This window comes from Myripristis murdjan, chromosome 1 (genome assembly GCF_902150065.1).
Source record: "Myripristis murdjan chromosome 1, fMyrMur1.1, whole genome shotgun sequence".
NCBI classification, from domain to species: Eukaryota; Metazoa; Chordata; class Actinopteri; order Holocentriformes; family Holocentridae; genus Myripristis; species Myripristis murdjan.
The window spans coordinates 4,845,295-4,861,695 of NC_043980.1; the positions used below are offsets into that span (position 1 = coordinate 4,845,295).

Here is a 16,401-nt window from a genome sequence, read left to right on the forward strand (position 1 = left end):
GGCGAAGCCCGGCGGGACGCAGAGAGCGGGCAAACAAACGCCGCGCCCGGCTCGGCCCCGGCCGCCGTGTTTACCGAGCGCTGTTTGTCCAGCTGCTAGCGTCCGGCGAGGAGCGCGGCGAGGAGCGGGACGGCTCTTAATTAAAATCGTGATTTGTCCCTTTTTTCCTTGGATCAACAGAGTTGTACATTACTGGCGACATGGCCAAATAAACACCGGGATGCCAGCGTACATGTTTGCGAACCTGCCTGGCTTTGAATCCGCCTCAGCAGGGGTGGGGTGGGGGTGGTCGGGTGGGGGGCGGAGGGGGGTGGGGTTGGTTGCTTGCTTACCAAGAGGCACAATGGCGCTCCTGCTGGTTCCAAAAAACATTTGCATTTCCTTCCTTATTCCAGAAATCTCTGTTTTATATAGATTTTAGTTTTGTTTGTTGGAGTTAACTAAAGGCTTAGTCCCTTCAGTCAACATTCAACACATTTGATACAAAACTTTCAAATCATAATAATAACGTGCATCCACCAAGAATAAAATGTTTAAAAAAAAAAAAAAACGGTTCCGCCTCTAATTAAAGGCAGAAATTCACAGTTTAAGGCCTGAATCCACTCACAGATGACAGGATTTATTATCAGTAACTTCTATTTTAAAGCACCGCCAGTGATGATGAGTGAATTATTAACACACAGATCAGAAAGCTGCATGGCTAATGAGCGTTTATCACGCCACTTTACAAATCAAACAAGTGGAAATGCCTGTTATCTTTCCCGTGTTGCTTCATGGCTGATCAGCTCTCGTCCGTCCTGCAGCCGAACCTCCGGGCTCGAGGATCCGAACGGAGATCAGATCTGCCATGAATTCTCGTATAATGGACCAGGTTGATTAATATTGAAATGTTAATGCTGTTAATGTTAATGTGTAACCTTTGGTGGTCTTCCCAAGAGAAATGACATTTAATCAATGGCAATATTGATTGGGCCTCATTTAAAAACCTGTATATACCCTTTTTTTCTTGGAAATAAAAAGTATTAAAAAAAAAACTTTCTGTAAGTTTGATGCCTTCAGTTTCTGCTGTGTACGCTTACTTTACATTTGGGGTACCACTCATTCAGATTGTACAGGTTAACTCTGTAATTTGACAAAACAACAACAACAACAACAACATCTTTATGACGTTACAATCTAAACGTCCATGAAGACTTGAGGCGAACATCAGCAGAAATAATGAACTTTTCCTTGGACTTGGTCATTTTTTAACAAGACTTTATTATAAAGACACGAATGTACATTTCAAATTTCAATGGAATACTGACATTGCGTGTCTAATTCACATTTTTTTTTTGTCTCTGTAAAGAACAATAGCAAAATCTTTGACCTTATAAACAAGTGCTGCAATCCAATCTCCAAAATACAACACCACAGGCTGGACAACAAGTTTCTCAACAAGGTTCAAGTTGGAATTTGATAGAAATGAATATCAGCAAACGGAAAATCATAGCAGCATCATATCTTTTTGAAAAAAAAAAGTTTTTGTTTTTTATATAAAAAAGAAAAGCCTACTCAGGATTCAAATTTCTGATTTTTTCCTCATTTTTTTTTCCTGTCAAAGTTGATTTACTTTCCTGAAGAATCGTCCAAATTAATTCATCGCTGAGCCGACTCCCAGACTGCAAAATGATGCAGGTTCCACTGAAATTTAACTAGTAAAGGCCTTCGACCAAAAAAAAAAAAAAAAAAAAAAAAAAAAAAAAAAAAAAAAGGTAAATGAATCAGCTTCTCTTGAGTTTCGTGAGTAGAAAAATAATCCTGGACGAGTCGATCCGGTTCGGACTTTTGTTTGAAAGTCGATCCAGAAGCTCGAGGCCTTGCTGCTCGGGCTTTGAACATCTGTGCATCATTTCAATTTCATTCACAAATAAACTTAAAACATCTGGTAAATGTCTCTACTATTAGTTTAAAGGATCTTCCGAAATAAGACAACAACAGCAAAAAAATAAAAAGAATACTTCTTCTTTGAGGGACAGAGCGAGGAAAAGCCTCAGGAGAGTCACAGCACTTGGAAACGCCAGGACGCCTGGTCTTTGTAGTCCAAACAGTCGGAGGCGTTGAAGTTGAGTTTCCATGCCGACGCCGCCGTCTGCTCCTTGTAGTCCAGACAGTCTGAGGAGTTGAAGGCGAGGCCGGGCGTGCTGTAGGCCTGGTGGTGGTGGTGGTGGGGTGGGTGGTGGTGGTGGTGGTGACCCGACGCCTGCCCGATGTGGTGGTGCGGGTGACCCGACATGGACGAACCCGTCATGGGGCTGAGCTGGTGCGGGTGGTGCGCGTGGTGGTGGTGCGAGTGCACCGGCGCCAGGTACGAGCCGCACTCCACGCCGCTGAAGTACGAGCCCGACGCCGAGGCCGGGTAGCCCTGCCCGTACGCCGCCGCCGTCTGCCCGTAGGACACGGGGTAGGAGGGCGTGGCCCCGCTGCCGGATGACGATGCCGACCTCTGCATGCAGGAGGCGCTGGTGGGCGCGGCGGCGTCCGGCAGCACGGCCGGCGCTGGTGCCGGCGAGATGGGAGCTGGGCTCCAGATGGATGAGACAGGGGCGGTGACGGAGGAGGAGGTGCTGATCAGGCCCGGGGCGCCCAGGCCGGAGGAGGAAGAGGAGGAGGAAGAGGAGGAGGAGGAGGAGGTAGAGGAAGAGGAGGAGCTGGACGGCGCCGGGGGGCTGAACTGGCCGCTGCTCTCCGAGCCCGTGCTCTCCCTGGTCGGGGACGACTTCTTCTTCGCTGGTCTCACCTTGGTGCTGCTGCCGCTCTGCTGCTGCTGCCGGCACTTGGCTCGCCGGTTCTTGAACCAGACCTGCAGGGAGGCGGGAGGGGCAGAGGGTCAGCGCCAAAAATAGCAAAACCCGACCGAGCCGGCAAGAAGTCACATGCAACAAGTGGGAGCTCACGCCTCCTGCTCAGCTCTGAGCGCTTTCTTATTCGCTCTCAGCTCGTCTCTGTCACATGATGCGGGTCAGAGGACCATCATGCTGCTGTGGCTCTGACCTCTGACCTCCTTCCTGCTGGACCTGAAGCTAACTTAGTGCTGTGTTACTGTGAGTCAGTCTGGAGGAGGCGGGCTGCTAAATGAAGTCAGTGAGAAACAAACTCCTGGGTGTGAGTGTGGGCGACTTTAAAGTTAAACAAACACTCTAAAAAAACAGTGTGTCATGTTGAACCCTCGTCTGTGAGTCTTCTTTGTTTTCATATAAAACAACAACAACATGTGTTCAAGTGTCCTACCAACACATATTGTGTGGAAAGATAAATAAATGCACTTAAATGCATGAAGACAGACACATTGAACATGACACAAAATTTTTAAGAGTGTAGGAATGTGAAGAGGAGTGACAGCATGTCTGCTCAGCAAACCTCCCCTGATCAAGATAAAAATAATATTGATAATAATATATTTTTTAATAAGTCTAAAAATGATCATGAATTATAATTTAGTATTTAGTAAAGATAAATAATTTAATGTATCGTTATCATTTTATTATTATGATATAAACAGATTTTATTAGAATTAAATGCAGACTATGCAGTTTCGCAGGGCAGGGCACATCACTGTGTTTACTCATGAAAAGGCTAAATCCCTCCGCCTCAGGATCTGAGCTCCGACAGTCCACGGCACTGATGCAGCACTTTCAAATGTCTCTTAAATCCCGATGTTTTGATATCACATGTCCATAAAAACTTTTTAAAAATGAGCAAAATGCCCTTATGTTTTGAGTTATGATTGGGTCAAAGAGCTGTGCTGAACTCATGAGGCGTGTAGAAGTTAAATTCTTTGAGAATTAATTATCATACCTCATCTTTCACCATATCATAACAAAGTGCGCCCTCCCCGTTGAAACTTCATAATTATTGTAATAATAGTGTATTAGTGTAATATTAGTGTAGCAGAAGGGTTCACATTATCATTATTATTATTATCATTATTACCATCATCACTGTTATTCGCTATCAGCTAAGGACTATCAGTAGGAGCGAGAGGAGGCCTGGTGGTAGTTGTAGAAGTATTTTTCAATAAAATTAACAATTGTAGTAACATCTCTTTACTTAAATTCTAACGTAATAATGAGCCTAAAATCATTGGAATAAAAATATTCCTGCAGGGCCGGAGGTTTGTGCTCCTGTCAGGCTGCAGGCAGCAGAAAGTGTAGAGGCCGCGGCCATAATTGCAGTAAGCCGGGCAGAGAGGCTCTAAAGCCGGCTGTGTAAAGTCTCTCACGCCCTTTTCTAAAGAGGGGCTCACCGCATCAAAAGACGCTTCTCCTGGCAGAGCCGAGCCAAATTCTCCCCTTTATGCCAGGACTTGTCTGTACTTGATCAATAATAGCGGTACATTTTGTTCGCACAAGTGAAGCCTGCAGCCTGAGCCGCTGCGCCAAAACCGACCCTGAGCACAGAGACCCACCGGAGCCGTGAGGCCTGACCACACGCTCCGCTTTGGTAAATTATAATAAATCTAATTATGATACAGAAGATCACTCAACTGTCAGCTCAGAGGAAACTTCCAAACAGATTTTCTGGCATTTTCTGCTTCGTCTATTTTTCTCCCCGGTTTTGAAAAAAGAAAATCACCAGATCACATGTGGACTCATGCGGGCACTTTGGCCCCAGACTGGATGAAACTGGTTTCCAGGCGGCACCGACCTGCACTCTGGACTCCGGCAGGTTGATTTTCAGCGCCACCTCCTCCCTCATGAAGATGTCCGGGTAGCGCGTCTTGGCGAACAGCGACTCCAAAATGTCCAGCTGCGTCCTGGTGAAGGTCGTCCTCTCCCTGCGCTGCTTCCGGGGATTCCCTGCGGGATTCAATGCAGTGTCGTCAGTGTCTCTGGTCAAAAGCGCTCAGCACTGCGGAGTAAAGCTCCACACCATCCTCAAACATACTGCTCTGACTCCTAAAACCTGCCTGTCCGCTCGGGGATTAATCCTGGCACACAGGCGTGCGTATATGCTGTGACAGTCATAAATTCTCACATTCTGCTTCGCGCTAAATTCATACTTTTTCCACGTTTAAGCGAATAAAACACTTCAGTCACTGCTGAAAAGTTTGCAAACGAACTCTATAAGTGGACCAGAGCGTTTTGAGTCCCTGACGAAAAAGAGCTTCAGATAGGATATTTAGCGCACAATAGGCCAACATTTTTGGAAGATACCATACAAATATCACAAAGACGATAATCTCCATATTAAATCATATTTAGAAGATCATAGGAATATTATACCGATATGATAGGACATGAAAAACACATAAAGTAGGTCTACTTTAAGGTCGTTAATTTCGCTGCTGAGCAGCCCAGACACACTTTCAGTCCTCAAGATAATATCATAGAATTATTATAGGAGATAAAATAGTATAAAGCATCATTACGCCACTGGAAACACTAATGAATGCCACAGTGGCTATAGGCACATTATGGGAGTTTTACAGGAATACTGCAGAAATATTACAGTGACACTACAAGATATAAACAGCACGATAAGTTGGCTGTAAACTCGAGTGCAAGTCCCTATAGAATAATATTATAGCAATATTATAAGACGTCATGTATCAGAACAAAACACATAAATTTATTGGATCACTCTAAAATCACTAATGAGCAGCAACATCCCTATTATAGGTATATTATAGGAATGTAATTAAACCTTAAGCGATAAAAATATATAATTAAACATAATAAAGTCATTAATGAGCAACATACGGACTCGTTTTTCCTACAGGGATGTATTATGGGAATATTATAGTGTTTTTTCAGGGGAATGATAAAGATATTGAATAGATTTTGAATGCAGGGCTGTTGCAGGAGCGTGACAGTGAGTGTGTGCAGTCAGGAGGGGCTCTGCAGGCTGTGCAGCCCTGTCCTCCGTACCGGGGTATCCCACAGACGGGTGCAGCAGGTCCATGGCGGCGCCGCTCAGCCCCAGTCCGTTCATGCCGTACGGGGCCTGTTTGAGATAAGACATCATGCTAGAAACTCAGCCGGGAGACCAAAGTCTGCACGGAGAAACGCCTCAGCTCCCCCGGGGTTCAGGCCGCCGGCAGCTCCCTGCAAACACACAGCGACGGTCAGTGTGGGCCTCACAGCTCTGCTTCTGATCAACCTGCAGTCATCATGTTAACGCACCTGGAGAGTTACTGTCTAAAGCAAACCAAAGCAAACCAACAGCAACTCGGCCGCTAACAGAGAGAAACCTGCATGGAAACTCTTTGGTAAACTCTGCATGCATTCTTACTCAAACATCAGTTTTACAGCCTGCGCTCTCTAAACCTGCAAAAACCTAAGCAAGAAAATATGCACAATTTAAACCCATAATAATATGTAAATTATATATTTTAAAACCATAAAATATATAATGCATGCATCATTGTTTAAAGTTAAAATCCTATAGAAAATTAAAATGTAAATTGAACAATAAGCAATTTAAACTATAATATATCTCCTAAATCCTATAAATAATTGATCAAATGAAATAAATAGAGAGAATAAGGTAACATCTCTCCTATCAATTTTCATAATTCCGTGCAAAACGTGAAATTATGACATGTTTGTATTTTCAGATTATGCAGACGCATTCCAGAGGTTCTAACGAGATTAAGATTTAAAGCCTAAATCAGAGATCAGTGGTGCTGAATGCAAAGTACCCGGATAATGTTGTTCCTGATCATGAGAAAGAGAGAAATGAGAAAGAAAAAAAATTAAATAAAACGAGCGAGGAGGCAAACATCACCGGAGCGTTTGGGATGATCTTAACGAGCCCAAGGCCTCACATCAATTTAAATAAAACATGAAAAACTGTCACCTTTCGAATAAAAAAAAAAATAATAATAAAAAACAACTTCTGGCCCCGCAATTAGGAAATTTTCACCTTAATGGATGTCAGTTTTGTCGTGTCTTCCGTTTCGAAATAAAAGCCAGCGGTTTAATAAATCACAAAGTATGACATCACGCCTCCACATATTAAGACGGTGTCCAGTTATCAGATCAGGTTGCAGTACAGTAAAGAGATAATTAGAGCTGAAACCTGTCACCGGCCTGCTAAAACCCTCAGCCCGGCCCGGACCCGCATGCAAACACCCATTTATCCCCCCAAAAATGAACTGGCTGAGGCAAAACTACCATAAAAACCTCAGGAGACAAAAAAAAAAAAAAAAAAAAAAAAAAAAAAAAATCAGGATGCGTTTCCTGCCCTGAGCTGTTGCTGCGCGGCCTTGTTATCATTCGTCTCTTAATTAAGTCTTAATTAATCTTGACCCATTTTTAAAAGTTACACATTTAAAGCGACCCGTGGAGACGCGCTTTAATTAATGGGCCGCTTTAATTCAGTTAGGACTTTCCTCAGTGTCGCTGCTGTTTGGTGGAAACCTGGCGCTGCTCATGGAAATATTCCTGCTGTTACAGATTAGGCTACTGCACTTCATGGCATTTTAACCCCCATGGTATCCCTGTAATATTCCCACAATTTTATTCATAAGGAGTCAAATAAAAAAAATAATAATAATTTTTACAGTGACCTTATGATACTTGAGGGTATTTTTATTCCCTATAAAGTTGGCTATCAGTATCATATTCCTATAATATTCCAGTAGGTCCTATTAGAGTTTCTGTAATATGTTTTCTGTTATGGTCTCATCCTGATTTTATAATAATATAACTTATAACATTTCTAGAATATAGCCCTGAAAATGAATGGACCTAGGCCTAAATTAAGGTGCTTTGGACAACCGAAGCTGCATTTAAGTTTCACCTGAAGTTTTTCTACGTGATGAGGATTTTTTTTCCAGCACACTGAAAAATAAAATTAGAGTTTTTTGTCCGAATTAAACTCCTCTGAGGCGTTTGGCTCATGTTGTGCTCCACCTGAACTGTGAGTTTTGCTTTTCTTGCTACAAAAGCGTGTTGTTACTGGTATGATGTATTTGGATAAGCATTTCCATAGTCCACCGGGGTCCTTTTAGCAGTTAAATGGTGAAAGTGTTGACTAATAGGTGGTTGCTCCCCCTCTGAATAGACCTGCTGGCCTCCTGATGGACCTGAACTGAGGCGTAAACTCTTAAAATAATGCGTCACTATTTCCATAACCACAGGAAGGAGCCGAATCACATGTAAATGGATAACACACACACACACACACACAGAAAAAAAACTGTGTGCAAATGAACTCCATTACAATTCAGATTAGATCTACAGGGCGACAATTAACACAGCGGCTCTTATCAGCAAAATAAATGAGCAGCAGGCTGAACTGAGCCGCAGCTGATCCGAGGAAACGGGGCCAATTAGAGCAAAAAAGTTACACTTAAAAAAAAGAAAAGAAAAAGAAAAAAGTAAAAATTAAATAAAAAGAAAAACTGATCTCATGTTCCTTCGCTGATCACTCCATCTTTTCCAGTGAAACAAAATAATGGATGAATCTTATTTTTTTCAATTATTTATTTCTTCCAGCAGCCTATTTTTTTTGGTAACGATAAAGTTAAAAACAATTCGGAAAAATAAAATATAGACCTATAGGCTGGCGATATAATATAAATATTTTTATATTCTGAATTTGTAGCTATGCTGATTTAGGCCTATCAAAATTATATAATTATTGCTACAATATTAGAACTTACCTACCCAGAGAGAATAGACCTTACTGTAGGCTGTGCTATACTGAAAGAGGAAAAAGCATAATTTAAAAAGTAGACTCACCTGATTTAGGCTTTTTCTTCTTTTTTTTTCTTCTTCTTTTTTTTAAATCTTATTCCGGTTTTACAGGCAAGCCAAGAAGATCCAGAGTTTGAGAAATATCCACATGGAGGAAAGTTTAGTTTTTTTAGCTGATTTTTTTTCTCGAGAGGAACCCAGGCGCTGCAGTCCGAGCTGGAGACGAAACAAAGCTCGATTTTTTTTTTTTTTTTAATTATTATTATGATTATTATAGGTTGTAAGAGCTCATCTCGGCAGAGGAGGTCATGAGTCGCACGGGCTGCTCTGCGCGCCGCTGCTGACGGACGGAGGTTTGACGCTCGCCGCCGCCGCCCGCGCCTCTATGAGTCCAGGAAGCACGCGGGCACGGCCCCGGCTCTGCCAATCACGGCGCGCCGCGGCCTTACGGGCGACACCAGCGGCCAATCAGACGGCGAACTCGGCGCTAAAGGCCCGCCCCTTTTTTCGATTAAATCTGCACCACGTGACGACGAGAGGAAAAAAGTTTGAGTCAGAAGTTGGAGGAAGAGCCGCTCGGCTGATTTTACAGCAGAAAATATGGAAGCTAAAGGTTTAGTTTGTGTGTTCAAATAATAACAATAATAATAATAAAGTTGTTGTTGTTATGGCTGCAGGTCTTCATACAGAGTCAAACATGGTGGAGGCAAGCGCTGACACATTCAAAATGACAAGTTTACCTAAATATTTTTTCTATAATAAACACCCTAAAATACTTAATAATAATAAATTATAGAGTCGACCCACATGGTGTATAAAGAAATCAGTGTGAGTGGAGAGTAATGAGACATTTGGGTTTTGGTGGATTGCAGCTTGAATTAAAAAAAAAAAAAAAAAAAAAAATCAAGCTGCATGCCACCAAAGAAAACAAAAATGAAGGGAATTAAGGGAAAAGGTTAGGCCTGCATTATATTTTAAGCATGCTGCAGTTTCAGAGAAGATTTTTAAATTTGTCAATTTTGGAAGAAGGAGAAAAAAACAAAAGGCAAGAAAAAGTTGTTTTTAACTTAGCAGTTAACTTTGATTTTATTTTCCACATTCCTGCCATTAAAACACATCAGAACAACATTTTCCAACCCTAGTGACGAGGCTGTTTTCTATTTTGAATATTCATGCAGACATATTCTCACCAGCTCACAATATAACACGATCTCTGTCCCGAAGAAGACTTCTGTCACCCAGTTTGGCTTTTTCCACCTCAATCTCTTAATTTAATCTTTATTTTTCCAGGCTAGGTGAGAAATGAGGCACCTCAGCAGCTAAAAGCAGCTACAGGCTGTGACGTTAATTGCAGCTAATTAAAGTTAAAGCTGCTGTCATGAATTATTTGACTGAGCTGACCTGGAATCAACATAAACCGTAATTAGCTGTGAAGGAGCCACCATGCAGGCCAATCAACAGGAAATCAGGAAAAAAAAATGTGTTTTCAGTTCAGCCTGTTCTCTACAGGCCGGGAGCTGAGCAGCCCAATGAAACACACGATGAGAAATAAACACCCTATCACACACTGACACATTCATAAAACCCACATATTTAAATGAATGCATGAACAGGTCAAACAACAAATGAAGATTTTTTTCACACCCTATTTCGTTTCTGCTCACACCTTAAGTGTTGCAGGCGTCCAGGTAGGAAAAAAAAAATTGTAATTTGTCAGGTTGTGAACTGGGGGGAAAAATGAGCAAATACGGAGGAAACGTTTGAGTCCTAATCTCCCTAATTTCTCCCAAAGGCAGCGGCGATTGATCACAAGTATCAAGATATCAAATGGATGGAGTCATTGTTGTTGTGAGGCTTTTTGGGGCTCTAATCCCAAATTGCAGGAGTATTTTCTTAATACTAAGCCCGTAAATCCCAGGGATCAGGCTGACTAAAGAGGTGTGTGTGTGTGTGTGTGTGTGTGTGTGTGTGTGTGTGTTGGAGGTGGGGGGTGGGGGGGCGCTAAGTTTGGAGAGGCTCGTCTATGTTGTCGGCGCTTATTAAAACCATGATGCATAAAATCCCAAGTTGTCAGAAAGCGTCCGGACAGAGGAGGCTGCCTCCCCGCACCTGAAGCCCCGCACACCCGGGGAAGCAGCGCAGAGCAGCTCCCGGTCCGCACGCGGGACAGGAGCCCGCACCAGGACCTCAGCTTGGAGACTTTTTTTTTTTTTTTTTTTCTTGTTAAACTGTAAGGACTCAAGTGGGTTTTCCCTTTGCCCTGCGTTTGGATGCATCTGGACGAGGATTCGCCCTCGCTGCAAACCCAGGTAAGAAAAAAGTCAGAGGGGCTTTTATTTTACAACATTTTCTGAAAGTGTGTATTCCTGTGCTGAGGGATAGAGCTTTTAAAAAGAGCAGAGTGACTTTTAAAATGTGTTTCAGTGAAGGTGAGGTGTGTGTCAGGGCTTAAATACCAAATGATGAACCTGTCTCTCTCTCTCTCTGGTGTGTTGTTATGATAAATTATGGGGATATTTTGTGGGTTTACACCTGGCCTTACCTCCTGCTCTGTGTAAAGATGGTTACAGAGGTAAATAAATGACAGGGGCTGCATGGAGGCAAACTAACCAAACAAACCAAATAATTAAAGCATTTAAAAGTGGAATAATGTTTATGTATGAAAGCTGGCCCTGGATGTTAATGTGCTAATTAATGTGGGAAATATGGAAACAAAAACAACAACAGGCCTCACTGAAGCAGCCAGGAACTTTTTTTTTTTTAACAAAAAAAAATTAAAAAGTAGAAGACAGCAGATGAGTTGAATATTCATAAACCAGTTAAGAGGATTTTCAGTTTTCATGGAGGCAAAATGAATCCAAAACATTTTTTTTTATTTTTATTTTTTAATTTATTTATTTATAACATGAGAGGTGACTGAGTGAAAATAAATAAATAAACATGATTATGCAGTGTCATCCTGCAGGTTCTGTTTGACATGTTGCAGTAAAAATGACAGATCATAGCAAAACTGGTGACTTTAGCAAGGTAATTACAGTTAAAGTGATTCATAACCTATAAAATAATATAATCTGAAAGATGGCAAAAAGGGCAAAATTAAGCAGATGTTGAGGATTTGAGCCTAAGTCTGACAAAATCCCCCAAAATGCACTGACATAAAGGGATTACGAATTATAATACCAACACGTGGTTGGTACTGGGATTTGACCGTTACTAAAAACTGGATTTATAAAGAACTGCGGTTCAGTTTTTAAAGTCAGTTGTACCTGTTGAGCGAGGACAAGCTTTAATAATTTGTTGCTTAATTTATCATAAAAGAGGTGTGTTATTAAATTGTGTGTTTAAAACTTTAAATTCCTCTTTTTAATTTGAGTTTTAATTTTAATCAACTTTGGCATTTTGCATGGTGGACTGAAACGTAAACATGAAAACAATTTATCATCTCTGTGAGACGGCACACGCACACACGCACGCACACACGCACACACACACACACACACACACACACACACACACACACACACACACACACACACAGTGAGGGTGTATCTTGTCAGTATTTGCGGTCTCAGAGGGGGGTCCACCCGTCCGGCCCTGCCCTGTTAGTGCCTTCTCCACGCTGGACTCTGTGAGTGCAAAGCATTGTGGGTCATGTGACGTGGTGTTTGTTGGTCCTGGTGTGTGTGTGTGTGTGTGTGTGTGTGTGTGTATTGCGTGTGCTCTTGCAGGAAGAGCTCAGTGTAACGTCACCTGGCTGCTGACAGCAGAGGCACGAGGCGGCACATCTTCCCCGAGGCCTCAGAGGCATTCACTTACATTTACACTTACATTAACACTTACATTAACATTAACATTAACATTTACATCAACATTTGCATTAACATTTACATTTAGCTTCTCATCGGACATGTGGCTGAAACTCAGATCCAGAGGGACTCACAGTGTTAAAAAGGCTTTTCAGGACTTTTTCCAAGTTAAAAGGTTAAAATATAAAGTATAAAGCTAGAAAATAATATTTTGCCACTGATATGGAACATGAAAATGTAAAAACACCATTCCGGTCGGTGCAATGGGGCTAATTTCAGGACAGGAAACCGTGCAGGAGTGAATTTCAGGTTTCAAGGTCTGTGAACGCCCTGAGACACTTCAAGACAACGTCAGGAGCTGCAGACGGACGGCCAGTGAAACGCCTCCCGTGTTTACAGCCTTAATCACAACCTGGGATGATCAGGACGGGATGATCAGAGCGGGATGAGTCACTGAGATTCAAACTGTTTGCCCAAATTAAATTCTAGTGTCAGGTGCCGGTAGGACATCTTTCCTAAACTGTAAGAGGCCGACCAAAACTTTAGAGCAAGAGCCAAACGCACTATTTTTTCCCCTCCTGGACTGTAGGAATACTTGAGTTGGTTAAGGTTAGGATCAGGGTTAGCCAATCAGAGGCTGAGTAGGGGCAGGACATCCCATAATCCAGATGGGAAAAAAACAACTGCCTCCTAAACAGAGAGGATCTGTGAGCCGCCCAGCTCTGCCTCTGATTGGCTGAAGGCGGAAAGAGCGGGATTTGTCAGTTGCGGTTTGTAAACACAACATTTAAAGGTGGCTCCTCCTCCACGGCTAAGCTAACCGTCAGCAGTGAGCTCCTGTTTCCTAGGATGGTGACGGAAACAGGCCCGCAGCGTGGCGTCGCTCTTCATCATCCTCCTCCTCTTCCTCAGAGCAAACCAACCCCAGATTCACTCTCGCTGTGGAACGAATTTTTGATTTCCCTTTTTGCCACGTCCGTGATTTTCGTAGCTTCCTATTGGATGCGGTGCTGTCGATCTGGCACCGTGCTGCGCTCTGATTGGCTGGGAGCTACACACCCGCTGCCCGAAGGCCGACGCCCAGAAGAGTCCCGAGCTCAGCAAAACACGAAAATCCAGGCAGAGGGCAGGGGCTCTGCAGACACACACACCAACACACACACACACACACCAACACACACTGCTAGTGGCTCTTTTTTTAAATCTTTTTTTTTTTTTTTTTTAAAGGGAAATCGTAGATGCTCTGCTTCTAAGGTTAGGGTTAGGGTTAGCCAATCAGAGGCAGAGTACAGGTGAGTCTTCCCAGGTGGCATGCTGGGTACGCACGTCCAGTATGTCTGTGATGTTGACCAGAAAAACAATATTTACTTTTATTTCGACTAGATGTAAACAGCAGAAAACAGAACCAGGTGAACTGTGATGTTCACTGATGCTCGCTCTCCCTCTCTGCTCTCTCTCTCTCTCTCTCCCTCCCTCCCTCCCTCTCTCTCTCTCTCCTTCTCTCTCTCCGTCTCTCTGCTATCTGTGCTGACATTTATGGAGTTGAGCGTACAGTCACTTGACCCGCTGCCACATTCTTTCTGCATTCACCATCTCAGTAATTATGAACTTGCCTGGCTGGAGGAGATGAAGCCTGACAGAGCAGATAACAGCGGCGGCTGCCAGACACACAAACGTCTTGAAAACCCGACACAGATCGAGCGGTTTTAGTCACACAAACATTTCTCACGGGCAGAGCTGATCTGGAGGCAGAAAACAGCCTCGCTCTTTCAGTGGGCGGAGCCAAAAAAACCAAAACAAAATAAAAACAAAACAGAAAAAATGACATTAGACTGAAGCCCAGTGGAAAAGACAGGAGGTTGTGAGAACAGGAGGATATTATGACTCATGTAACTAAAAAATACAATTTAGCCAAAACCTGTTGAGTTATTTAGCTTAGCTCGTTAGCTTAGCGGACTTTCCAGGTTTAACTAGCTGTTCCTTCAGCCGTCGAGGTGAGCGAGTTAGCTCGCATGATCTGGGAGGGTTCCTTTTAAAATGCAACAGGTATAGATTACTAGTTACCTCGTTAAAAATGTAATGAGTAATGTAACTATTTCAGTGACTTCATTACTTTTTTGTAAGAAATGTTTCAAACTGGACAACAAAGTTGAAATGCTTAAACCTCAACACCAACTGTCAAACTTTTAGTAAAAGTAGAACCTGAATTAAGATCAGAAGGTTTTGATTTTTCAACAGATCACAAATCACACGTCTGCAGATCACCTGGACGTGGTCGGCGGGTCTGAGGCCTGGCACTCCGGCCGCTCAGAGCCACGCCCGTCGATTTGATTGGCAGACGAGAGGCGGGGGCAAATTCAAACAAGAGAACCAATCAGAGACTACGCTCAAAATATGAGCGTATACTGGATAGATAGATAGATAGATAGATAGATAGATAGATAGATAGATAGATAGATAGATAGATAGATAGATAGATAAATAGATAGATAGATAGTTCATTGATCTCAGAGGAAATTCAGGCATCCAGTAGCTCAGTGCAGTAAATACACACAATATGAGAAACACACAGTCCAAATTAGCACACATCACATTTGCAGGCCTCAGTGAAACAGCCTGAGCCTGCAGGCCTGTACGCTGCAGCCTGAAGCCACTGTGCAGCCAGTAATCCTGAAAAAATAGGAAACGGAGCCCGTCTGAACATAGAGACCGGAGTGTGGATAATAAAGAGTAATTTAGAAATTATGTTCGGGTTCGGGTCGTATTGGTGTTATTTTAGTGAAAAATGATGGACCTGCTGTCTGTTCTGGGCGACTTCCTGCACAGTGCTGGAGTTTACGTGACGACGCTGAACGCAACACGTAGGCTATTTCAGGTGAAAGTAATTTAGTGATGGAGGACGAGCAAAATCTCGGGTTCGGGTCGGGCTCAGTTACTTTGCTCCCGTCTCGGGTCGGGTTCGGACAAAAATATGCGTCCCGGTCCGAACTCTGGTAGAGACGCTGCTGCCCTTCATGCTGCTGCGCTCAAATTTGTCCCAGCAGCTTTTCTGACCTGTGTCGTCTGGAAATCTGCCAGAGGAAGACGTTCCTGCACTATAAAATATATATTCTACATATAAGCTGTTTACCGAAAAGAATATCCTGTATCCAGATCACCATAATCACCATTTGTAATCAGAATTAGAAAACCGCACAGGTGTAAATGCAGTGAGGAAGTTCAGCTGCTGTGGTTGGTTTGGACTGGAATCCTGCAGACTCTTAACAAGGCCAGGCCATGCAAAGTTATACATTCATACTCTGAACGTTTTCTGAGTTAAAGCTCCTCAAAGTTCATGTGGGTTGGTCCAGATTTCATGCTTTTTAATTCACATTTTTTTCTTGTATTTTTTGAGCCTCATAACTTCATTCCTAATAGACATAGCCACATGAAAAACACACTTGAGCTCTGTTAAAAACTGCAGCCAAGTCACTTTTACATCCATCCTAGGAGTCACAATCCTAAGACAAAATCTGTTTTTTTCTTCAAAACGATTTTTACCTGTAAACACTGTGATCTCTATTAGGAACGAAGTTATGAGGATCAAAAATGCTAGAAAAAAATCGACATGAATAAAAAGCGCAGAATTTTCAACCTACCCAAACTACTACCCGAACTGAACTTTGAGGAGCTGTAACTTAGAAAATATTCATAGAATGAATGTAAAATTTTGCATGGCTTCACTAAATATCCAGAAGATATTGTAAAAAAAAAAAAAAAAAAAAAAAAAAAAAAATCTGCTGATGGTGAGGGGGTCAGGTGGGAGGCACCTGCTGAATTTCCATGGAATGACCCGACAGCTCAGACGACTGGTGACGTGACCAACTGGCAATAAAAACTTAAAAAAGGTCAAACTGCTCAGCCAATCACAG

The 16,401-nt window shown here is 42.7% G+C and overlaps 1 protein-coding gene across 3 annotated transcripts; it reads right to left on the reverse strand.

Moving 5' to 3' along the window:
• Positions 1 to 1,984: 1,984 nt before the first annotated feature.
• LOC115362958 (homeobox protein OTX1 B) lies at positions 1,985 to 6,012 on the reverse strand. Of its 3 annotated transcripts, none has more exons than XM_030057011.1 (4): positions 5,910 to 6,012; positions 4,687 to 4,838; positions 2,697 to 2,842; positions 1,985 to 2,606 (listed from the first exon to the last, which is right to left on the reverse strand). In XM_030057011.1, exons 1-4 carry the CDS (start codon positions 6,004 to 6,006, stop codon positions 2,042 to 2,044), a joined length of 960 nt encoding a protein of 319 aa, XP_029912871.1. In that variant the 5' UTR covers positions 6,007 to 6,012; the 3' UTR covers positions 1,985 to 2,041. The 3 variants fall into 3 exon arrangements, with proteins under 3 accessions (XP_029912871.1, XP_029912862.1, XP_029912852.1); XM_030057002.1 differs by having other exon boundaries at positions 4,687 to 4,868; XM_030056992.1 differs by having other exon boundaries at positions 1,985 to 2,842.
• Positions 6,013 to 16,401: the final 10,389 nt, after the last annotated feature.